A 25754-nucleotide genomic window follows, 5' to 3' on the forward strand; every position below is an offset into this window, starting at 1 on the left:
AGATCACTAGATAATCTGATGACTTTGATTTATTTGTTGATTTATAACAAAGGGCTTTACAGTTTATTTCACATTCATTTGAAGATTAATTCTACATTAAACAGAATCTTTTGAGGGAACGAGTTAACTGAAATATTTATATCAAGCTGAAAAACTGAAGACAAATGAACAAAGCAACCAGACCCCTGTTAAAACACAAAATCCTGTTAGTTAGTTTACCCAAAAATTTTAATTCTGTCATCGATTACTCCAAACCTGTATGATTTTTATCTTTCTGTGGAACACAAAAGTTATATTTTGAAAAAAAATTTTTTTTTTGTCAATGGGGTCCAAATGGGGGTGTTTGAAAAAAGAGAAAAAAAAGAAAGAAAGCTGTATCAAGAGTAAACAAGGACAACATTTTCATTTTTGAGTGAACGATCCATTTAAATCTATATACATTTATGGCACCTCAAATTTCTTAGATAAGCAAAACTCTTCCCACACTTGTCACACATGTATTGCTTTTCCCCAGTGTGAACGTGGATGTGAGCTTTGAGCGAATTTGACTGGTTAAATTCCCGCCCACATGTGGCACATCTGAACGGCTTTTCTCCGGTGTGTATGCGCTGATGTCGACGGAGATTTCCCAATGTGCAAAAACCTTTTCCACACACGTCGCAATTAAAAGGTCTTTCGCCCGTATGCAAGTTCAGGTGAGCTTTTAGGCAATTCTGCTGCGAAAAGGTCTTCCCGCACACGGAACAGCTATAGGGCTTCTCTCCCGTATGAATCCTCTCATGAGTTTTCACACCAGCAACACTCTTAAAGGACTTTCCGCACACACAACAGCTGTATTTGGTAGCGACGGTGTGTTGATGGTGATGGTGATGGTGAGATTTCAAGGTGCTAATAGAACCGAGGTTCTCTTTACACACGATACAGGCGACCGGAAACTGTCCCGCATGAATAGTGAGATGCGTTTTTAAGGCGTTTGTGCACCCCAAAACCACTCCGCATACAACACAGCCATGTCCGGTTTGTCCCGTTTGCTGTCCCTCATGAAGGCGAAGCATCCACTTCTGGACAAAGCCCTGACCGCACAATTTGCATTTGTGCGGTTTCTCGCCGGTGTGAGTTAGTTTGTGCGCCTTTAGCGAATCGAGCTGGTTGAAACTTCGCCCGCACGTCTGGCAGGTGAACGGCTTCTCGCCTGTATGGATTCTCTGGTGCCGAAGTAGATTGTTTCGAAAGTTGAAGCTCTTCTCACATACGTCACATTTATGCAGCTTCTCTCCCGAATGCACAACCAGATGCTTCCTGAGACAGTAAGCTTGATGAAAAGACTTCCCACAAACTTTACACATAAAAGTCTTGTCTTCGTTATGAATCCTCTGGTGATACATCAGCTGTTTATGTTCGGTGAAGGTCTTGCCACAATGACTGCAAGCATAAGGGCTCTTGTCAGTATGAAGCTGGTAGTGTACATCCAAATTGCCTTTACTGCCAAAACGCCTACCACACTCCGAGCAGCTGAAGGTTTTATCTCCCGCCGCATGAATGACCCGATGAGCTCTCAACAGAACGAGTGAGTCAAATTTCCTTCTACAGTGTTTACAGCTGAACGCTTTGTTTTTCATACGACATCTCAGCTGAGCACGTCTGCTTTTTAAGCTGCTCAAAGTTCTAGATTCTTCCTCATCATCACTGTCCTGCAACACCACAAACAGAGAATGGTTGCTGTTTTCTGAACAATCAGCTGACTTCTCATCCTTAATGATCACGGCCTTCTGTGTTTTAATGGGCTTTTCAAAACATAAAAAGAGAACAATTTTAGATCAACATGAAAGATATGTATTATTGCAGTATACACTATCGTTCAAAAGCTTGGGGTTGGTAAGATTTTTTTTATGTTTTGTAAGATTTTATAGTAAAGATTTTTCATTTTATATTTTAAAATGTAAATTATTCCTGTAATGTCAAAGCTGAATTATTGGCAGCCATTATTCCAGTCTTCAGTGTCACATGATCCTTCAGAAATCATTCTAATATGTTGATTTGGAGCTCCAAAAAAAAAAAAATCTAATTATTATCAAAGTGGAAAACAGTTTAATATTTTTGTGGAAACCGTAATACACATTTTTTTAGGTTTCTCGGATGAACAGAAAGTTAAAAAGAACAGCATTTATTTGAAATAGAAATCTCAATATAGTATCACTTTTGATAAATGTAAAAGGGTCATGAACTGAGAAATCAGAGGTTTTCAAATTTTCCTTGAGGTTTTGACATATGAGAGGTCATTATATTATAAGAATATACCCTGAAAGTTTCAGAACTGAAAACTTCATTGTTAGTCCAATATCAGCTTTTATTACTCATCCTGGAATGTGCCTCTTTATGACGTAATAAGGTAGTGAAAGTCCGGCTCTGCTTAGAAAATCAACTTAGACCCCACACACTGGCATTAGTGAGATGAGGAAGAGAGAAGAGAGAAGAGCACAGGGTCCCTCACTAGACTAAAAATAACATAACATCTAATGGATCCTAATGCTAGGAATGTGGATATTTATTTTCAACAATGTGAATGTCTCAGTTGAACATTATTTATTCGTATTCGGTGCATTTCACTGGATTCTTTGGTAAATCAGTCCGCAAACTCAGCGCAGGCTTTGCAGACTTTTACGATATGGACTCGACAGAATTGCCACAACATGCAAGTAACCATGTTCATTCTAATGCCTGATCTGTGACCAGTGATTTCTGATGTTCTTTGTCCTGTCAGTAAATCAAACCAGTGACTAAACGGTACACTTCACATTGTTTCTCTTAGTAGGGTGTAAATAATCGATGATTTAAACTGACTGAATTATATCTAGAAAGTGATCAAAGAACGCTCCGCTTACAATAGCTGTAGCAGTCAATCAAACAGCGTGCGCTGGAGCTGTCAATCAAACAGCGGAGTTCTGGACTCGCGCCAAAATTCTCGTAATAATCAACAAATCTCTTTACTTTAGCATTAGTTAGTGTGCAGATTGAAATCGAGTTGCAATGACAAGATCGCTACATACATGATCGGCTTCATGCTCATCACTGCAACCTTTCATGCCACAATCTAAATAATGCAGGGAACTACACTGCGACCAAAATGGTCGCATATGCGACCTTTTGAAATGCCATTGCGACCCTAATTTTAAATGGGTCGCAAATGTATCACTGATTATTTTTGTAGGGGTGATATCAGCTAAATTGGGCCACTTTTCGGTAAATCGTTTGGGACAATAATACAACACCATATATGCCCTTTCCATGTGTTTTTATGATTAATAATGACTGTTTTTTATCATTTTGTGTTGAAATTATTTAATAAAATATAATTATTTAGGCCCTACAGTTCTTGAAACATCAGCTGTGCCAACTTTTTTTGCATGAGCAGTTTCAGGTAAAATGGGCCAGCTGTTCAGGTAAAATGGGCCAGTCAAACTGCAAAGGGAAATAGTAATTTATCATCAATTTTAATTTTAAAACACAATTGCTTATACAGCCACATAACATTTAAAGTGCATTAAACAAAAATATTCATATGTGCCATTAAAAAAAAAAAAACATTTTGGGTGCAAACCCACATATTAAAATGTGCTATTAAAAAAATGTGTGTGCATGTGTGAGTGTGTGTGCGTGCATGTGTGAGTGTGTGTGTGCATGTGTGAGTGTGTGTGCGTGCATGTGTGAGTGTGATTGTGTGAGTGTGTGTGTGATTGTGTGTGTGTGTGTGCATGTGTGAGTGTGTGCAATGTGCATGTATGAGTGTGTGTGCGTGCATGTGTGAGTGTGTGCGTGTGTGTGCATGTGTGAGTGTGTGCAATGTGCATGTGTGAGTGTGTGCGTGTGTGCATGTGTGAGTGTGTGCAATGTGCATGTGTGAGTGTGTGCATGTGTGAGTGTGTGTGCGTGCATGTGTGAGTGTGTGTGCGTGCATGTGTGAGTGTGATTGTGTGTGCATGTGTGAGTGTGTGCAATGTGCATGTGTGAGTGTGATTGTGTGTGCATGTGTGCAATGTGCATGTGTGAGTGTGTGAGCGTGTGTGCATGTGTGAGTGTGTGTGTGATTGTGTGTGAGTGTGTGCAATGTGCATGTGTGAGTGTGTGAGTGTGTGTGCATGTGTGAGTGTGATTGTGTGCATGTGTGAGTGTGTGCAATGTGCATGTGTGAGTGTGTGAGCGTGTGTGAGTTTGTGTGCATAATGTGAATAAAATATCTACTACCATTATTACTGTTCAGGGGGTGTGTGGGGTCATGGTGAGACACGCACAAACACACACACACACACACACACACACACACACACACACACACACACACACACACACACACACACACACACACACACACACACACACACACACACACACACACACACACACACACACACACACACACACACACATGTGTGTCATTGACACAGATGATGGCCCATTTTAGCTGAAACCATGTAGCCCATTTTACCTGAGTGGGTTAAGGTAAATTGGGCCGCCAAGAAAAACATCACTTTTTCAAAAAATATGTTCATATACCAAACTAACAATATTATTTCTGATCGATGCCATCAAGACAGATATTATGCATAGTTTTTTTTATGTGAATGTTCGTTTTTTATAGATGTATCATCCTTATAATAGTTTAGTTATATTTGGTATGCCAGGCTACTTACCATGCAACTTTCTGGTGCAGTCTTGATTTGAATTATTGCCCCACCCACCATAGCAACAATAAACCAATCAAATCACCTGTTACTTGTCAAGCACAGTTATGACAACAGTTTGAAATCATTTGCAGTCATTGGCTTTAAATTCCAGAGGGGCTGGGACCCCCAAACCTTAGATGGCCCATTTTACCTGATATCACCCTACCTACCTTATGTTTTAGGCAATATGCTATGATTTACTATGAGCATTTATTAAAACAGAAATTTGTATTTTAAGAATACGTTTTATAACGTGCTCTGAGCATTCAACACAAAGTTGGCTTCAGCCCCGCGACTTATAAAGTAATCGGGTTGATGTGCGCGTTTATGTCACACGTTTCCCGCTGTTAGCGCATAACTAGTCTCCTCTATTGGTTCTTTATTTGTTTTAAACAGCAGACGTAATATTAATCCGTCTTTGGTCATGATTTGGAGTCAATGAGCATTGAACCGTTTTGCCGTGCCGCTTATATTTATCACGCAGTAAAAATGCCCCTCCCCGCGGCCAAAACCAGTCGTCTGTGGATGAGAATCCAAAACAATTAGTGGGACGTTGTCCTGCTTCACTTCACAGGCGCTGAGTGAAATGAGAATTTTAGAATGACGGGACACTCGTTTATATAACACTTTATTCAACAGGAAGAACGGCTCGTTCCGCGCGTCATACGTCATTGTACATGCGCAGTCCTTTCAGTTTCGGTTTTCAATCCGATAAAGTGTTGACATGTTCTCTCGATCGCATTACAAAAAGGAATAAACCACCCCTTTCAATCCGATCGAAATCGCATTCGGATCGAGCACAATCCGATCGATTAAGGTGTTTACATGAAGATTTTTTTAGTCCGATTGAGCCGTCAATCCGATTATAAGTGTCTACGTAAACGCAGCTTCATGTAAATTGAAGCTTCACAATGACAGTATGAAGCAGGCGAAATGTATAGGGATGTTCGCCGGAGTCAAATGTGACGTCACGATATGGGCGTGGTCGCGAACTGGTTGGCAGAAAGAACCAAAACATGTCGCAGACTCGCAGCAGTCTACCTGTGTTTTGTCAGCATATGCTAATTATTTGTCCGAAGAACCAAAAAAGAGATATAAGGTTAAGCTTTTATATAACCAGGGTTCATGTTCTCTGCCTGATCAATATCACCTGAGTGAGAATTGGAGCAAAAGCCCGGACACATGGCCAGATTTGACATTCGGCGACATCTATCTGTATCTCATCGACACGCCATCTATGTTTACCAGAGAGTCGATGAAGGCGTACAAATCTTTAGATGCCTATAAATTAAGTAATAATTACGAATATTACTTGTTGTAACTAAGGATAACTGGTAAATATGTTACAACTAGAGTAAAAATACAGGTGTAATTTATCCATGGGCTATATTCAAAATTATCTTACCTCTGATATATAACATTGGTTAACATATACGTAAAATGTATGAATAAAAATATTATTAGTTTTAATTTTTAACGCAAAATGTAGGTAGCAGACGCGATCGTGGTCCGCTGGCTCCCATTGTTTTCCGCTGGGTATAGACGCCTAATTGCAGAAATTCAAAGCTTTCTTTCTTGATTCAGGCTGTTTAGGTACGCGGTAGAAGCTCTTGGCGTTATTACTCTTATCGAACCTGTTAACACAGCCGATCACAAAGCCAGTGGCGCCTCCAGAAATTTTTCATAGGGGTGGCCAGATGGGGCCACTTAAAATCTTGGGGTGGCACACCAAAACTATAAACCATAATTTCAGAATTGTATTCTACTGTTGTAGTAACCCATACGGAAATGTAATATATGACATATCCCTATATCGCTAGTGACACCGTCATATATGTTAAATATAAGACAATATATTGCTATCACATATACATATCTCTACATATATGTTGATATAGGTTTTTAACATATATAAATTTGCCATATTAAATGAGTATATTGACATATATTAATATGATGTATATGATTATTATTTATATAATACTGTATGTTTTGACCATATATGTCACCGATTTGTTTAATTTATATATGCCAAACTATTTACTATTTTTTTCAAGTCTACAGATCAAGTCTACATATCCACATTTCATTTTTAATTTCTATCTCAGTATCCACATTTCATTTCAATTTCTATCTCATTTTCGAATCTTTTATAAATAAAATTTATTATTTATTATTATTTTACCTCTTCTTGACCAGCTCATAAAAACAAAACAAAAACTACACAAATTCTATTTGAAAACTGATAATTATATATGTGACATGTATGTAAAAAAACACTATTATACATACATCAAATATATGGGCTGGTTTTATATGTCAATTGTTCCATTTTCTAATAGGTTTTATATATGGGCATATATATGGGTATATATATTTTATATATGTGGATATATTTCATATATGTATATTTCATATACCTAGCCTATGTACATATATTACATTTCCGTATGGGTAAACCGGCCTGAAGAAAACTATCAGAAAGACTTAAGGAAACTCCTACTGATATACTTTGGTTTATTGTGTTATATTTAACGGACAGTGCATCACGTTGCATGAATTTCTTAAATGAAATAAACAGAGTTCACAAGCAGGTTAATAATAATACACACACTCCATTTCATCATTGCAAATAACACATATGACTTGACTGACAGAACTAGGAACTAACAGACACATGAAGTAAACTTGTGTGTAGTTTATAAAGTCCAACCTTGCACTTGAAAACAATCTAAACTCTGTTTTTATGCCGCAGCTCTTATTGATGCACTGACCAGCAGCGAGAGATGTGACTCTGCTGGTGGTGACATAGCTCCGCCCGCAATATCACGCACACAAATGCGAGTGATGCAACAGCCAATGTCGAGTTTTCCCAATTAATGCATGAATTTAACAGCATTATTTAAACTCTGTTACACATATACATGCACCAGCTAACGACGTTAGCTAGGTAACTCTTGTCAAAACGTGTCAAAGACGCATCAAAAAGCTGCTGTAACAGTATACTGTAACCATTTGGCACTTAAAAAGCAAGTCACGACACATAATTCCCCGTCTTCTTTTACTAAAGAATATTTTTTACTTATTTACTTACCGGTAGTCTTCGTCTTCTTTCTTAACTTCTTTTAAAATTGTTGACCGACGGGCACGCGCTGAGCTGTTGCTGTCTGAGCGCGCAACAGCGGCATGTACGGAGGGGCGGGGGAGGGGTGGGCTACTGTGTGCGATCGAAAGTCTAGAGCGGCTTGCCTGCCTGGCTGTGCATTAGGGATGAAATGCATAACTGATGCTACTACATTTTTTACTGGCCATTGGGGTGGCCAGTGGGGTGGCCAGGAGTCGGCCAGGGGTGGCCACGGCCACCCCTGGCCACCCCCTGGTGGCGCCATTGCACAAAGCACGATACAACCATTTTCTTCTGTGTTTGCGCTGCGCTTTAAGCGGTCATTACTGTTCTTCTGCCAACCAGAGCGCGTCGTGACGTCACGGCGAAGATCCCTATAGACAGTACATATCTCGTGACGCAGCAGCACTCCCCACTGCATTACGGCGTCAAGCAAACCGAGCAAGTGAGGAATCTGAATTGATAATTAAGTTCAATGTAGCTTATAATATAGCCTTATTTGTGGCTTATTATATTTCACTTAATTGTGAAGTGGACATGCATTGTTTTTTTTTTTTAATCTTTAATACCGAATAGTCAATAGCTGCTGAAAATCTTTTATTATATTATTTTATTGATTATATTTATTTTAAGAGTTCAGGAGTCTGCCCATCTGTGCCAACCATTATAGCATGTTGAAATCCAAAATAAATTAATTTTGCAAATTATTGTGTACTGTATTTTCTATTGCAGTAAATCTATCCCAACCAATGTTAAAGAAAACAAGGCGGCATGTGGTTTAAAAGATGGCAGGTAAAATAAAAAGCACATCTGTATGCAATACAGTTTCATTATTGTTCATTATTATCCAGAGCGGCTTACTATAAATAATTTGTGCGACCAAATCATGTTTTGCGCCAGTAACTGAAAAAGTTAGTAGCGCAAGTGCCACCAGTGGAAAAGGTTAGTGTAGTTCCCTGTAATGCCATAATTATCACTTTTCACGAGTAGTTAACATTGAGAGCTGTAATAGTAAAACCATTGTTAAAAGTTTTCGAGAGAGTTCCACATGTAATACTAGCTATTTTTTATGCAAACATGTCAGCCAATCACAGCAGCAGTAGACAATTACACTGAAGTCTCACAGACACGCCCCTTAAAACAGAGCACTCAAATCAAGGGGGTAATCCATCCGCCGCCGGAAACTGAAGCTTCCCCGAGGGCCGCCATTGTAGCAGACCATCACCTGCTGTTAGCATTCCATTAACTCCCATTAATTTTGGCGTCACTTTGACAGCGAATAACTTTACATCTGAGGCGTCCAAAGAAACGCCACAGATTTCTAGAGAAACACGACAATGTATAAAAGGCTCCAACACTTTGTATCTTACGTTATGGCCCCATAGAAGCCGTTTCTGTAAAAATAGGCTAACGATTGCGTCATAACCACGCGACTTTCTGTTACACAGTCGAGAAATTACCGTGTAGACAGACGGAGAAGCTCGCGGGCAATCGGGGGGACGTGGAGGCATAAAGTCCGATAAAGTCAAGGGAGAAGCCCATTAGGGAGTCATAAAGTTCTCTGCAAGATTCGGAAGGGAATAATTCAGTTTTTTCTCTGCACGCCGTGGCACAACGAGCACACTCAGGCCCTTAAGAGAGCAGCCAGAAAAATGGAGCGCAACTGGAAGAAAACAAAACTAGAGGTGTTTCGGATTTCATGGAAGGAGAGCTCGATTGCTTACAGAGAGGCTTTAAAAGCTGCTAGATCTGCTTATTTTTCAACCCTATTAGAAGAAAATAAACATAATCCTAGGTATTTATTTGAAACAGTGGCTAAACTAACGAAAAAGAAAGCTTCAAGCCCAGAAGTTTCCAAGCAACACAGCAGTAATGACTTTATGAACTTCTTCACTTATAAGATCGATAATATCAGGGACAAAATTATAACTATGCAACCGTCTAATACAGTATCGCATCAGGAAGTGCATTGTAGTCTCCCTGAGGGAAAATTTGATTCATTCATTGCCATAGGGGAGGAAGAATTTTGCAAACTCGTCAAATCATCTAAATCGACAACGTGCATGTTAGACCATATACCGACTAAGCTGCTGACAGAGATGCTTCCAGATGTCATAGATCCTCTTCTTAATATCATTAATTCATCTTTGTCTCTAGGATACGTACCAAAAACCTTTAAGCTAGCTATGATTAAACCGCTTGTTAAAAAACAGCAACTTGATCCTACAAAACTAGTCAATTACAGGCCGATCTCTAATCTGCCATTTCTGTCAAAGATATTAGAAAAATCAGTATCCTCACAACTGTGTTCCTTTCTTGAAAGAAATGATATCTGCGAGGATTTTCAGTCCGGATTTAGACCGTATCATAGTACCGAGACAGCTCTCGTTAGAGTCACAAATGATTTGCTCTTATCATCCGATCGTGGTTGTATCTCTCTATTAGTATTACTTGATCTTAGTGCTGCATTTGACACCATTGACCACAACATCCTTTTAAATAGACTCGAACATTATGTTGGCATTAGTGGAATTGCACTAGCATGGTTTAAATCATACTTATCTGACCGTTATCAGTTTGTAGCAGTAAATGAAGAGATGTCTTATCAATCATAAGTTCCGTATGGCGTACCACAAGGCTCAGTACTAGGACCGCTGCTGTTCACTCTGTATATGCTACCATTAGGAGATATCATTAGGAAACATGGAATTAGCTTTCACTGTTATGCTGACGATACTCAGCTGTATATTTCTTCAAAACCTAACGAAACCAACCAATTCACAAAATTAACGGAATGCATAGCTGATATAAAAAATTGGATGACTAGTAATTTCCTACTACTAAATTCAGAAAAAACAGAGATTCTAATTATTGGACAAAAAACTTCCACACATAATAACCTAGAGTACTGTCTAACACTTGATGGCTGCTCTGTTAAAGGGCACCTATTATGGAATTTTGAAATTTACCTTTCATGTAGTGTGTAACATAGATCTAAGTGAACAAAACATCCTGCAAAGTTTGAAATATGAAAGTGCACCGTATATAAAGTTATTGTCTTTCAAAAGTAAGAGTCGACTCTGAGTCATTTTTATGAATCGTTAGAAGACCGAAGCTTTTTCTCTGACTAGATGACGTCAACTTGTCGAGTTATTTGAATACGATGCGCCCACTTATTGCGCTCCAAGGCCAGCAGGGAAAACGTCATGGCGACGAGACGCTGTGTTCTGAAGTGCGGCTCAAAAGACAACTTTTTTTTCATCTGCCCAAGGAGGAGCATTTGAAGACTAAGTGGCTACAATTCATATATACAACTATACCACAGAAGTATAGTCTGAGCCTTGTGCTTTGCTCTCGCCATTTTGAAGACGATTGCTTTTTAAATGCAATCTAACTTGGATTCGCCAGCCGGCTGATATTGAAGGAAGGTTCATTTCTAAGTGTATTTGCATCAGCTTCCTCCTCCGTATCACAACCTGTAAGTGTTATTAATAATTGTTGCTTTTATGTTTTATGTAGCATGCTTAGTAATTATTTTGTTTGTTGAGTAAGCACCGTTTAGCTTCTAGGTCTTCAATGGCAATTGTATTGAGATATGTGAAGTGTTTGTCGTTGTTTTCGGAGTTGTCTTAAAGAATAGAGTAATATCTCGTAGTAACGTAACTGCATTTTTTTTTTGTAAAAACGTTATGTTTATGCATCGGGCTAACGCAAACAAAGACTGATTGTGCTTTTACAATATGAACTTTGGGCTATGCTCGCTAACATAACATTAAATTCTTTATCTTATTTTAATTTTTTTACTACAAACTACAAAGCAGTGGACTATAATCATTATTATAACACGATTTAATTGATAAAAGCATCATTGTACTCCGTGTTAAACAATAAGTATTATCTCTGTAAACACTGCTGGGTCATCTGACCAATCGCAGATTAGCGTCGCGCAAAGGAGGGGTTTGGAAAAACGAGTCGTTGAACGAATCATTTGGGAGTCGGTGAGCAAATCAGGTAAAAATAAATGCATATTATACGAAAACAGAAGTGTTTTTTGACATTGCATGCACGTAAAACTGTTGTTGGGGACTCCCTAAACAACATTAGGAACATTTTAAATGTCATAATAGGTGCCCTTTAAGTCTTCGTCGTCGGTTAGGAACCTGGGTGTGCTCTTTGATACCAATCTTTCATTTGAAAGTCATGTGTCTAGTATCTGTAAAACCGCTTTCTTCCATCTTAAAAATATATCTAAATTACGTCATATGCTCTCATTGAATAATGCAGAACAATTAGTTCATGCGTTCATGACCTCAAGGCTAGATTATTGTAATGCTCTACTGGGTGGTTGCCCTGCACGCTTAATAAACAAACTACAGCTAGTTCAAAACGCAGCAGCTCGAGTTCTTACCAGAACCAGGAAGTATGACCATATTAGCCCTGTTCTGTCAACACTGCATTGGCTGCCTATTAAACATCGTATAAATTTTAAAATATTGCTGATCACTTACAAAGCACTAAATGGTTTAGCTCCGCAGTACTTGAGCGAGCTCTTAACGCATTATAGTCCTTCACGTCTACTGCGATCTCAAAATTCCGGCCAGTTAATAATACCTAGAATATCAAAATCGACAGCTGGCGGTAGATCCTTTTCCTACTTAGCACCAAAACTTTGGAACAGTCTTCCTACCATTGTCCGGGAAGCAGACACACTCTGTCAGTTCAAATCTAGACTAAAAACACATCTCTTCAGCCTAGCATACACATAACACATTATAGACTTATATAATTAGGCTGCATAGTTTAGAACAGCCGGGACCGGGAACACTTCCTGTAATCCTGATGTACTTGGTACATCATAAGAAGGATGGCGTCTACGCTAATATTAGTCTCTCTGTCTATCCCGAGGTTTACTGCTGTCCACCGGAACCAGGCCGTATCCAGATCTGATGAAGGACCAGCGCCAGGACACGACGACGCCGCTGACCTGAAGTGTCAACCAGTCTCTCCTCCTCTCCACTCCGACTTCAACCAACCGGAACTGGACAAATACTCTGATTCATTCTGAACTTCATACACCGTTCACTCATTGGCCAGAGGAGAACTAGCCCCCGACTGAGCCTGGGTTCTCCCAAGGTTTTTTTCTCCATTCTGTCACCTGATGGAGTTTTGGTTCCTTGCCGCTGTTGCCTTGCCTTCTGGCTTGCTTAGTTGGGGACATTTAATATTCAACAATATTATAGATCTGCCTTAAAGGTGGACGATGATGAAATTATTTTTTGTATTATTTTCATGTTATCACTGTGAAGCTGCTTTGATACAATCTGTATTGTAAAAAGCGCTATATAAATAAAGATGACTTGACTTGACTACTAGAAGACTTACAACTTCACATCTACGTCATCAAGCTCAGTTTGAGCCTGCTCAGTACGTCTGGCCATCAGGAAGTGAGTGCTTCTAATGGGCTTCACTTTTCTCAGTTGAAAGCTATGGGGTCGCTGTGTCCATCTTATATACTGTCTATGGCTAAAAATGCCTTTTATTTCTAAATTATGACAATTTTTGAAGTAAAAATAATACTAACATTATAAGTGCACCCCAGGAAACATTATGAAACAATGCAGTTCATGACCCCTTTAATATGTCCTTGTTTAATAAAAGTAATAATTTATTTTTTTTAAAAAATGAATAAAGAGATTTTTTACTTTCAGAACCCAACTGTTGTGATCTATTATGTGTAAACAACTTACTGTTCTCACATATTCAGTGTCTATGATCTCCTCCTCCTCCTCCCAGCTCACAATGATTTTCTCTGTAGAGACTGCAATGGCACAGCGGATCATAAATCTTAAAGATTTGCTCTGAGAAGCATAGTGGTGTGAATGAAGCATAAGTACTGAATCTCACCTAGAGTAAGCTGGTCACTGGACTGACTTCTGAAGAGAGCACTGTCGTTTAGATTAGTCTCTCCCTGTAGAATCTTCTGCCGTTCCTCAACTTGCTTTAGTGTTGTTTTCAAGCTGTCCTGTGCATTCCGAGTCGTTTCAAGATGCTGAAGTGCAGAGAAAAGCTGGCATATTTTCTCCACAGCTTCCTTTGCGTTACGTTCTAACACACAGTTCAGATGGGCCTAAAATATAGAAATAAATAAATAAATGATAAACTAGCCTAAATTAAGCTGTCATTCATTAAGGGACGAGAATTGTTTTCAAATTTTCATACAATAACATGAATAACAGGTTTGAATGTTATTCATTCAGTCATACAGTCTACATGTAAGCCTACAATTGGTAAACAAACTGAGAATCTGGAAATAACTTAGCCTATTTATTCTAAATTATGTTACTAAGATGGCACAATATCAACGAATGAACATTTTATCTGACCAATTTATCTGTGGCACCTTTGATTTATTGCCATATCTAATTAAAGCATGCAGGTTATGATATTGCTTACAAACAAACGTAGCAACTAGCAAGCACACATTCAGTCATTTCGTAAACTTTTTGCTCACTTACTGTAAAGTCCAGGGTAACAGACTCGTTTGCTGTAACGTTAGTTTCTATCAGTGGAGGTAACGTTATGCCTGATAAGTCCACGAATGTAGTAATTTCTTTTACCGTGTCCTTTACAAGCGTCTCCAAAACAGAGACAACCTCAGACTCCAACAACGACATTTTTCTCCTGCTGCTGTTTTGGTGACAGATATTATAATTTCTATAAAGCCATACAATCTTCGTTTCCTGTTCTCTTCTCTTGTATTAAACAGCGTTGCGGTTGTGCTCACTGCTGCCCCTCACTGGACTGGAGGCATTTTGAGGGAAAATTCATTTCAATATAGTTTTTTCTGATTGCTTTTTTGTAACTATTGGCTTTTTTTTGCAAAACTCTACACACAAATAAGAAAACCTTTCACCCAATTATCAAAACATTGTAGTTCTCTTGCAAAAGCGAACACAGCTAGATTAACTCTTCACACCTTCGTAAAAATGGTGTTTTCGTATCAAACAGTAAACACAAGCCATCATCTACTAAGCACACAATGTGCCAACTACACACTGATGGTATGAATACAAAACACATCTGGCTTTTGCTTTCTCTGTGTACAGATGTCAATTTGAGGTCATACTTTTGTCATAGTGTCATGTAAACATACAAGGATCCAAACTTCAAGTATTGGTGTTTATTCACACTCATCATCAAAACCAAGACAAAGTCAGAACACAAAATAGTAGGCCTAATTTCACAACAAAAAAAAAAGTAGTAATTTCACACAAAAAAGACAATCAGCCTACATCATGTCGTCTTTCTGGGTCCGGCCACAAAATTTCGTCCACATCGCATGCGATATCCTCCAGTCCAAGGCACCGGGGAAAATATCTCCTTGAATGCCGTATCCAGGCCTGACATGATGCCTGGTCAATATCTCCACATGCCTCCTCCATTGCCTGTAAAAGGGCTACCTGTTGATGAGGATGACGGTCGTACACTTCCCAGCGCCAGGCAGAGAAGAACTCCTCGATGGGATTTAAGAATGGAGAGTATGGAGGGAGGTTGAGTGCCATGAAGAATGGGTGGTCTGTAAACCAGTTGCGGACCAAAGCAGCCCTATGGAAACTAACATTGTCCCATATGATGACATATCGGGTATGCTCTGGTCTCTGAACAGTGAGCATGTCATGTAAGGTGTCCAGGAATGCAATAATGTGTGCAGTGTTGTATGGGCCTATGGTTGCATGATGGTGAACACCATTTTGGCTTATATCTGCACACATGGTTATGTTACCACAACGTTGTCCTGGGACATTGATGATGGCACGGTGTCCAATAATGTTCCTGCCACGTCTCCTGGTTTTACTAAGGTTAAAACCGGCCTCATCTACAAAAAAGTAGCTCATGTCCCATGGCATCTGCTTCTAGTTCCATCACTCTCTGGACAAGACAAAACAAATGCAACACATCAGGCCCATGCACAGCACTACAGTATGCACTTCCAAATTCAGAACCAATGACACTATAGCTTACCTGCACATAGTCATATCGCAGTTGCTTTACACGTTCTGTGTTTCTCTCGAAAGCAACTCTGTAAATTTGCTTCATTCTTATTCTGTGGCGCGCAAGTACACGACTTAGTGCAGAAATGCTTACACTGTGTATATTTTGAAAGATGGTGTCATTATCATTTATGCGCTGCTGTATTTCGCGCAGTCTTATTGCATTATTGGCAATCACCATGTTCACTATATGGGTCTCTTGAAAAATATTCTTTAAAAAAATATTATTTAAACTGATGGCATTTAAGCTCCATCCACAAAAAAATTGAAACAGCCACTTCATCAAAACATCTCATAATGAGGGTGGGGGAACGGATTCCGACAGCTGTTTTTATGCCGTCGGATTCTGTTCCCCCCCTCTCATTTTTCTTAGCAGTGAGGTTCAAATACTCAACAAACTTTTGTTTTGCACTTGTCCTCTATAGCCTATTTGTCTAAGCACTGATATTTAACACTTTTGGGATTTTGACGACCACAGTTCAAGTCCCGGGTCATCGTTTTTTTTTTGTGTTTTTTTCATACTTATGGGATTTTGACGACAGGTCCCGGGTCATCGTTTTTTTTTTTTTTTTCATACTTTCCTACCATGGTTAAAAGGTAAAATATATTCTTTAAACTGATGGCAGTTAAGCTCCATCCACAAAAAAATTAAATCAGCCTTTTTTTAAGGCACTTCATCAAAACCTCTCATAATGAGGGTGGGGGAACGGATTCCGACAGCTGTTTTTTTGCCGTCGGATTCTGTTCCCCCCCTCTCATTTTTCTTAGCAGTGAGGTTCAAATACTCAACAAACTTTTCCTTTGCAATTGTCCCCTATAGCCTAGTGGTCTAAGCACTGACATTTAACACTTTTGGGATTTTGACGACCAGAGTTCAAGTCCCGGGTCATAGTGTTTTTTTTTTTTTTTTTTCATACTTTTGGGATTTTGACGACAGGTCCCGGGTCATCGTTTTTTTTTTTTTTTTTTTTTTTTTTTTTCATACTTTCCTATCATGGTTAAAAGGCAAAAGATATTCTTTAAACTGATGGCAGTTAAGCTCCATCCACAAAAAAATTGAATCAGCCTTTTTTTAAGGCACTTCATCAAAACCTCTCAAAATGAGGGTGGGGGAACGGATTCCGACAGCTGGTTTTATGCCGTCGGATTCTGTTCCCCCCCTCTCATTTTTCTTAGCAGTGAGGTTCAAATACTCAACAAACTTTTGCTTTGTACTTGTCCCCTGTAGCCTAGTGGTCTAAGCACTGACATTTAACACTTTTGGGATTTTGACGACCAGAGTTCAAGTCACGGGTCATCGTTTTTTTTTTTTTTTTTTTCATACTTTTGGGATTTTGACGACAGGTCCCGGGTCATCGTTTTTTTTTTTTTTTTTCATACTTTCCTATCATGGTTAAAAGGCAAAATATATTCTTTAAACTGATGGCAGTTAAGCTCCATCCACAAAAAAATTGAATCAGCCTTTTTTTAAGGCACTTCATCAAAACCTCTCAAAATGAGGGTGGGGGAACGGATTCCGACAGCTGTTTTTTTGCCGTCGGATTCTGTTCCCCCCCTGTCATTTTTCTTAGCAGTGAGGTTCAAATACTCAACAAACTTTTGCTTTGCACTTGTCCCCTATAGCCTAGTGGTCTAAGCACTGACATTTAACACTTTTGGGATTTTGACGACCAGAGTTCAAGTCCCGGGTCATAGTGTTTTTTTTTTTTTTTTTCATACTTTTGGGATTTTGACGACAGGTCCCGGGTCATCGTTTTTTTTTTTTTTTTTTTTTTTTCATACTTTCCTATCATGGTTAAAAGGCAAAAGATATTCTTTAAACTGATGGCAGTTAAGCTCCATCCACAAAAAAATTGAATCAGCCTTTTTTTAAGGCACTTCATCAAAACCTCTCAAAATGAGGGTGGGGGAACGGATTCCGACAGCTGTTTTTTTGCCGTCGGTCGGATTCTGTTCCCCCCCTGTCATTTTTCTTAGCAGTGAGGTTCAAATACTCAACAAACTTTTGCTTTGCACTTGTCCCCTATAGCCTAGTGGTCTAAGCACTGACATTTAACACTTTTGGGATTTTGACGACCAGAGTTCAAGTCCCGGGTCATAGTGTTTTTTTTTTTTTTTTCATACTTTTGGGATTTTGACGACAGGTCCCGGGTCATCGTTTTTTTTTTTTTTTTTTTTTTTTCATACTTTCCTATCATGGTTAAAAGGCAAAAGATATTCTTTAAACTGATGGCAGTTAAGCTCCATCCACAAAAAAATTGAATCAGCCTTTTTTTAAGGCACTTCATCAAAACCTCTCAAAATGAGGGTGGGGGAACGGATTCCGACAGCTGTTTTTTTGCCGTCGGATTCTGTTCCCCCCTGTCATTTTTCTTAGCAGTGAGGTTCAAATACTCAACAAACTTTTGCTTTGCACTTGTCCCCTATAGCCTAGTGGTCTAAGCACTGACATTTAACACTTTTGGGATTTTGACGACCAGAGTTCAAGTCCCGGGTCATAGTGTTTTTTTTTTTTTTTTTCATACTTTTGGGATTTTGACGACAGGTCCCGGGTCATCGTTTTTTTTTTTTTTTTTTTTTTTCATACTTTCCTATCATGGTTAAAAGGCAAAATATATTCTTTAAACTGATGGCAGTTAAGCTCCATCCACAAAAAAATTGAATCAGCCTTTTTTTAAGGCACTTCATCAAAACCTCTCAAAATGAGGGTGGGGGAACGGATTCCGACAGCTGTTTTTTTGCCGTCGGATTCTGTTCCCCCCCTGTCATTTTTCTTAGCAGTGAGGTTCAAATACTCAACAAACTTTTGCTTTGCACTTGTCCCCTATAGCCTAGTGGTCTAAGCACTGACATTTAACACTTTTGGGATTTTGACGACCAGAGTTCAAGTCCCGGGTCATAGTGTTTTTTTTTTTTTTTTTCATACTTTTGGGATTTTGACGACAGGTCCCGGGTCATCGTTTTTTTTTTTTTTTTTTTTTTTTCATACTTTCCTATCATGGTTAAAAGGCAAAAGATATTCTTTAAACTGATGGCAGTTAAGCTCCATCCACAAAAAAATTGAATCAGCCTTTTTTTAAGGCACTTCATCAAAACCTCTCAAAATGAGGGTGGGGGAACGGATTCCGACAGCTGTTTTTTTGCCGTCGGTCGGATTCTGTTCCCCCCCTGTCATTTTTCTTAGCAGTGAGGTTCAAATACTCAACAAACTTTTGCTTTGCACTTGTACCCTATAGCCTAGTGGTCTAAGCACTGACATTTAACACTTTTGGGATTTTGACGACCAGAGTTCAAGTCCCGGGTCATAGTGTTTTTTTTTTTTTTTTTCATACTTTTGGGATTTTGACGACAGGTCCCGGGTCATGGTTTTTTTTTTTTTTTTTTTTTTCATACTTTCCTATCATGGTTAAAAGGCAAAAGATATTCTTTAAACTGATGGCAGTTAAGCTCCATCCACAAAAAAATTGAATCAGCCTTTTTTTAAGGCACTTCATCAAAACCTCTCAAAATGAGGGTGGGGGAACGGATTCCGACAGCTGTTTTTTTGCCGTCGGATTCTGTTCCCCCCTGTCATTTTTCTTAGCAGTGAGGTTCAAATACTCAACAAACTTTTGCTTTGCACTTGTCCCCTATAGCCTAGTGGTCTAGGCACTGACATTTAACTCTTTTGGGATTTTGACGACCAGAGTTCAAGTCCCGGGTCATAGTGTTTTTTTTTTTTTTTTTCATACTTTTGGGATTTTGACGACAGGTCCCGGGTCATCGTTTTTTTTTTTTTTTTTTTTTTTTTCATACTTTCCTATCATGGTTAAAAGGCAAAAGATATTCTTTAAACTGATGGCAGTTAAGCTCCATCCACAAAAAAATTGAATCAGCCTTTTTTTAAGGCACTTCATCAAAACCTCTCAAAATGAGGGTGGGGGAACGGATTCCGACAGCTGTTTTTTTGCCGTCGGATTCTGTTCCCCCCCTCTCATTTTTCTTAGCAGTGAGGTTCAAATACTCAACAAACTTTAGTTTTGCACTTGTTCCCTATAGCCTAGTGGTCTAAGCACTGACATTTAACACTTTTGGGATTTTGACGACCAGAGTTCAAGTCCCGGGTCATAGTGTTTTTTTGTTTTTTTTTCATACTTTTGGGATTTTGACGACAGGTCCCGGGTCATCGTTTTTTTTTTTTTTTTTCATACTTTCCTATCATGGTTAAAAGGCAAAAGATATTCTTTAAACTGATGGCAGTTAAGCTCCATCCACAAAAAAATTGAATCAGCCTTTTTTTAAGGCACTTCATCAAAACCTCTCAAAATGAGGGTGGGGGAACGGATTCCGACAGCTGTTTTTTTGCCGTCGGATTCTGTTCCCCCCCTCTCATTTTTCTTAGCAGTGAGGTTCAAATACTCAACAAACTTTAGCTTTGCACTTGTTCTCTATAGCCTAGTGGTCTAAGCACTGACATTTAACACTTTTGGGATTTTGACGACCAGAGTTCAAGTCCCGGGTCATAGTGTTTTTTTGTTTTTTTTTTCATACTTTTGGGATTTTGACGACAGGTCCCGGGTCATCGTTTTTTTTTTTTTTTTTCATACTTTCCTATCATGGTTAAAAGGCAAAAGATATTCTTTAAACTGATGGCAGTTAAGCTCCATCCACAAAAAAATTGAATCAGCCTTTTTTTAAGGCACTTCATCAAAACCTCTCAAAATGAGGGTGGGGGAACGGATTCCGACAGCTGTTTTTTTGCCGTCGGATTCTGTTCCCCCCTGTCATTTTTCTTAGCAGTGAGGTTCAAATACTCAACAAACTTTTACTTTGCACTTGTCCCCTATATCCTAGTGGTCTAAGCACTGACATTTAACACTTTTGGGATTTTGACGACCAGAGTTCAAGTCCCGGGTCATAGTGTTTTTTTGTTTTTTTTTCATACTTTTGGGATTTTGACGACAGGTCCCGGGTCATCGTTTTTTTTTTTTTTTTTTCATACTTTCCTATCATGGTTAAAAGGCAAAAGATATTCTTTAAACTGATGGCAGTTAAGCTCCATCCACAAAAAAATTGAATCAGCCTTTTTTTAAGGCACTTCATCAAAACCTCTCAAAATGAGGGTGGGGGAACGGATTCCGACAGCTGTTTTTTTGCCGTCGGATTCTGTTCCCCCCTGTCATTTTTCTTAGCAGTGAGGTTCAAATACTCAACAAACTTTTGCTTTGCACTTGTCCCCTATAGCCTAGTGGTCTAGGCACTGACATTTAACTCTTTTGGGATTTTGACGACCAGAGTTCAAGTCCCGGGTCATAGTGTTTTTTTTTTTTTTTTTTCATACTTTTGGGATTTTGACGACAGGTCCCGGGTCATCGTTTTTTTTTTTTTTTTTTTTTTCATAATTTCCTATCATGGTTAAAAGGCAAAAGATATTCTTTAAACTGATGGCAGTTAAGCTCCATCCACAAAAAAATTGAATCAGCCTTTTTTTAAGGCACTTCATCAAAACCTCTCAAAATGAGGGTGGGGGAACGGATTCCGACAGCTGTTTTTTTGCCGTCGGATTCTGTTCCCCCCCTGTCATTTTTCTTAGCAGTGAGGTTCAAATACTCAACAAACTTTTGCTTTGCACTTGTCCCCTATAGCCTAGTGGTCTAAGCACTGACATTTAACACTTTTGGGATTTTGACGACCAGAGTTCAAGTCCCGGGTCATAGTGTTTTTTTGTTTTTTTTTCATACTTTTGGGATTTTGACGACAGGTCCCGGGTCATCGTTTTTTTTTTTTTTTTTTTTTTTCATACTTTCCTATCATGGTTAAAAGGCAAAAGATATTCTTTAAACTGATGGCAGTTAAGCTCCATCCACAAAAAAATTGAATCAGCCTTTTTTTAAGGCACTTCATCAAAACCTCTCAAAATGAGGGTGGGGGAACGGATTCCGACAGCTGTTTTTTTGCCGTCGGATTCTGTTCCCCCCTGTCATTTTTCTTAGCAGTGAGGTTCAAATACTCAACAAACTTTTGCTTTGCACTTGTCCCCTATAGCCTAGTGGTCTAGGCACTGACATTTAACTCTTTTGGGATTTTGACGACCAGAGTTCAAGTCCCGGGTCATAGTGTTTTTTTTTTTTTTTTCCATACTTTTGGGATTTTGACGACAGGTCCCGGGTCATCGTTTTTTTTTTTTTTTTTTTTTTTCATAATTTCCTATCATGGTTAAAAGGCAAAAGATATTCTTTAAACTGATGGCAGTTAAGCTCCATCCACAAAAAAATTGAATCAGCCTTTTTTTAAGGCACTTCATCAAAACCTCTCAAAATGAGGGTGGGGGAATGGATTCCGACAGCTGTTTTTTTGCCGTCGGATTCTGTTCCCCCCCTGTCATTTTTCTTAGCATTGAGGTTCAAATACTCAACAAACTTTTGCTTTGCACTTGTCCCCTATAGCCTAGTGGTCTAAGCACTGACATTTAACTCTTTTGGGATTTTGACGACCAGAGTTCAAGTCCCGGGTCATAGTGTTTTTTTTTTTTTTTTCCATACTTTTGGGATTTTGACGACAGGTCCCGGGTCATCGTTTTTTTTTTTTTTTTTTTTTTTTTCATACTTTCCTATCATGGTTAAAAGGCAAAAGATATTCTTTAAACTGATGGCAGTTAAGCTCCATCCACAAAAAAATTGAATCAGCCTTTTTTTAAGGCACTTCATCAAAACCTCTCAAAATGAGGGTGGGGGAACGGATTCCGACAGCTGTTTTTTTGCCGTCGGATTCTGTTCACCCCTCTCATTTTTCTTAGCAGTGAGGTTCAAATACTCAACAAACTTTTGCTTTGCACTTGTCCCCTATAGCCTAGTGGTCTAAGCACTGACATTTAACACTTTTGGGATTTTGACGACCAGAGTTCAAGTCCCGGGTCATAGTGTTTTTTTGTTTTTTTTTCATACTTTTGGGATTTTGACGACAGGTCCCGGGTCATCGTTTTTTTTTTTTTTTTTCATACTTTCCTATCATGGTTAAAAGGCAAAAGATATTCTTTAAACTGATGGCAGTTAAGCTCCATCCACAAAAAAATTTAATCAGCCTTTTTTTAAGGCACTTCATCAAAACCTCTCAAAATGAGGGTGGGGGAACGGATTCCGACAGCTGTTTTTTTGCCGTCGGATTCTGTTCCCCCCCTGTCATTTTTCTTAGCAGTGAGGTTCAAATACTCAACAAACTTTTGCTTTGCACTTGTCCCCTATAGCCTAGTGGTCTAAGCACTGACATTTAACACTTTTGGGATTTTGACGACCAGAGTTCAAGTCCCGGGTCATAGTGTTTTTTTGTTTTTTTTTCATACTTTTGGGATTTTGACGACAGGTCCCGGGTCATCGTTTTTTTTTTTTTTTTCATACTTTCCTATCATGGTTAAAAGGCAAAAGATATTCTTTAAACTGATGGCAGTTAAGCTCCATCCACAAAAAAATTGAATCAGCCTTTTTTTAAGGCACTTCATCAAAACCTCTCAAAATGAGGGTGGGGGAACGGATTCCGACAGCTGTTTTTTTGCCGTCGGATTCTGTTCCCCCCCTGTCATTTTTCTTAGCAGTGAGGTTCAAATACTCAACAAACTTTTGCTTTGCACTTGTCCCCTATAGCCTAGTGGTCTAAGCACTGACATTTAACACTTTTGGGATTTTGACGACCAGAGTTCAAGTCCCGGGTCATAGTGTTTTTTTTTTTTTTTTTCATACTTTTGGGATTTTGACGACAGGTCCCGGGTCATCGTTTTTTTTTTTTTTTTTCATACTTTCCTATCATGGTTAAAAGGCAAAAGATATTCTTTAAACTGATGGCAGTTAAGCTCCATCCACAAAAAAATTGAATCAGCCTTTTTTTAAGGCACTTCATCAAAACCTCTCAAAATGAGGGTGGGGGAACGGATTCCGACAGCTGTTTTTTTGCCGTCGGATTCTGTTCCCCCCCTCTCATTTTTCTTAGCAGTGAGGTTCAAATACTCAACAAACTTTCTTCGCACTTGTTCCCTATAGCCTAGTGGTCTAAGCACTGACATTTAACACTTTTGGGATTTTGACGACCAGAGTTCAAGTCCCGGGTCATAGTGTTTTTTTGTTTTTTTTTCATACTTTTGGGATTTTGACGACAGGTCCCGGGTCATCGTTTTTTTTTTTCTTTTCATACTTTCCTATCATGGTTAAAAGGCAAAAGATATTCTTTAAACTGATGGCAGTTAAGCTCCATCCACAAAAAAATTGAATCAGCCTTTTTTTAAGGCACTTCATCAAAACCTCTCAAAATGAGGGTGGGGGAACGGATTCCGACAGCTGTTTTTTTGTCGTCGGATTCTGTTCCCCCCTGTCATTTTTCTTAGCAGTGAGGTTCAAATACTCAACAAACTTTTGCTTTGCACTTGTCCCCTATAGCCTAGTGGTCTAGGCACTGACATTTAACTCTTTTGGGATTTTGACGACCAGAGTTCAAGTCCCGGGTCATAGTGTTTTTTTTTTTTTTTTCCATACTTTTGGGATTTTGACGACAGGTCCCGGGTCATCGTTTTTTTTTTTTTTTTTTTTTTTTACATACTTTCCTATCATGGTTAAAAGGCAAAAGATATTCTTTAAACTGATGGCAGTTAAGCTCCATCCACAAAAAAATTGAATCAGCCTTTTTTTAAGGCACTTCATCAAAACCTCTCAAAATGAGGGTGGGGGAACGGATTCCGACAGCTGTTTTTTTGCCGTCGGATTCTGTTCCCCCCCTGTCATTTTTCTTAGCAGTGAGGTTCAAATACTCAACAAACTTTTGCTTTGCACTTGTCCCCTATAGCCTAGTGGTCTAAGCACTGACATTTAACTCTTTTGGGATTTTGACGACCAGAGTTCAAGTCCCGGGTCATAGTGTTTTTTTGTTTTTTTTTCATACTTTTGGGATTTTGACGACAGGTCCCGGGTCATCGTTTTTTTTTTTTTTTTTCATACTTTCCTATCATGGTTAAAAGGCAAAAGATATTCTTTAAACTGATGGCAGTTAAGCTCCATCCACAAAAAAATTGAATCAGCCTTTTTTTAAGGCACTTCATCAAAACCTCTCAAAATGAGGGTGGGGGAACGGATTCCGACAGCTGTTTTTTTGCCGTCGGATTCTGTTCCCCCCTCTCATTTTTCTTAGCAGTGAGGTTCAAATACTCAACAAACTTTTGCTTTGCACTTGTCCCCTATAGCCTAGTGGTCTAAGCACTGACATTTAACACTTTTGGGATTTTGACGACCAGAGTTCAAGTCCCGGGTCATAGTGTTTTTTTGTTTTTTTTTCATACTTTTGGGATTTTGACGACAGGTCCCGGGTCATCGTTTTTTTTTTTTTTTTTCATACTTTTCTATCATGGTTAAAAGGCAAAAGATATTCTTTAAACTGATGGCAGTTAAGCTCCATCCACAAAAAAATTGAATCAGCCTTTTTTTAAGGCACTTCATCAAAACCTCTCAAAATGAGGGTGGGGGAATGGATTCCGACAGCTGTTTTTTTGCCGTCGGATTCTGTTCCCCCCTGTCATTTTTCTTAGCAGTGAGGTTCAAATACTCAACAAACTTTTGCTTTGCACTTGTCCCCTATAGCCTAGTGGTCTAGGCACTGACATTTAACTCTTTTGGGATTTTGACGACCAGAGTTCAAGTCCCGGGTCATAGTGTTTTTTTTTTTTTTTTCCATACTTTTGGGATTTTGACGACAGGTCCCCCGGGTCATCGTTTTTTTTTTTTTTTTTTTTTTTTACATACTTTCCTATCATGGTTAAAAGGCAAAAGATATTCTTTAAACTGATGGCAGTTAAGCTCCATCCACAAAAAAATTGAATCAGCCTTTTTTTAAGGCACTTCATCA

General features: G+C 38.9%; 1 protein-coding gene across 7 annotated transcripts; it reads right to left on the reverse strand.

The window, feature by feature from the left end:
• Positions 1-11: 11 nt before the first annotated feature.
• LOC306996769 (uncharacterized protein) lies at positions 12-14648 on the reverse strand. Of its 7 annotated transcripts, none has more exons than XM_079609631.1 (5): positions 14361-14638; positions 13750-13972; positions 13593-13663; positions 1499-1691; positions 12-1422 (listed from the first exon to the last, which is right to left on the reverse strand). In XM_079609631.1, exons 1-5 carry the CDS (start codon positions 14517-14519, stop codon positions 1385-1387), a joined length of 684 nt encoding a protein of 227 aa, XP_079465757.1. In that variant the 5' UTR covers positions 14520-14638; the 3' UTR covers positions 12-1384. The 7 variants fall into 7 exon arrangements, with proteins under 7 accessions (XP_079465757.1, XP_079465758.1, XP_079465756.1 ...); XM_079609632.1 differs by having other exon boundaries at positions 13602-13663; positions 14361-14615; XM_079609630.1 differs by having other exon boundaries at positions 1499-1784; positions 14361-14615.
• Positions 14649-25754: the final 11106 nt, after the last annotated feature.

This window comes from Phoxinus phoxinus, assembly GCF_949152265.1.
Source record: "Phoxinus phoxinus genome assembly, chromosome: 4".
Taxonomy (NCBI): Eukaryota; Metazoa; Chordata; class Actinopteri; order Cypriniformes; family Leuciscidae; genus Phoxinus; species Phoxinus phoxinus.

What these genes read in the sequence shown, in the direction of transcription:
- LOC306996769 (XM_079609626.1), bottom strand. Translation starts at nt 14,519, where the DNA reads ATGTCGTTGTTGGAGTCTGAGGTTGTCTCTGTTTTGGAGACGCTTGTA. An exon ending in CAGTGACCAGCTTACTCTAG is followed by an intron (nt 13,664 to 13,749) that starts GTGAGATTCAGT and finishes GTGCCATTGCAG; the next exon opens with TCTCTACAGAGAAAATCATT. An exon ending in ACACTGAATATGTGAGAACA is followed by an intron (nt 1,785 to 13,592) that starts GTAAGTTGTTTA and finishes TGTTTTGAAAAG; the next exon opens with CCCATTAAAACACAGAAGGC.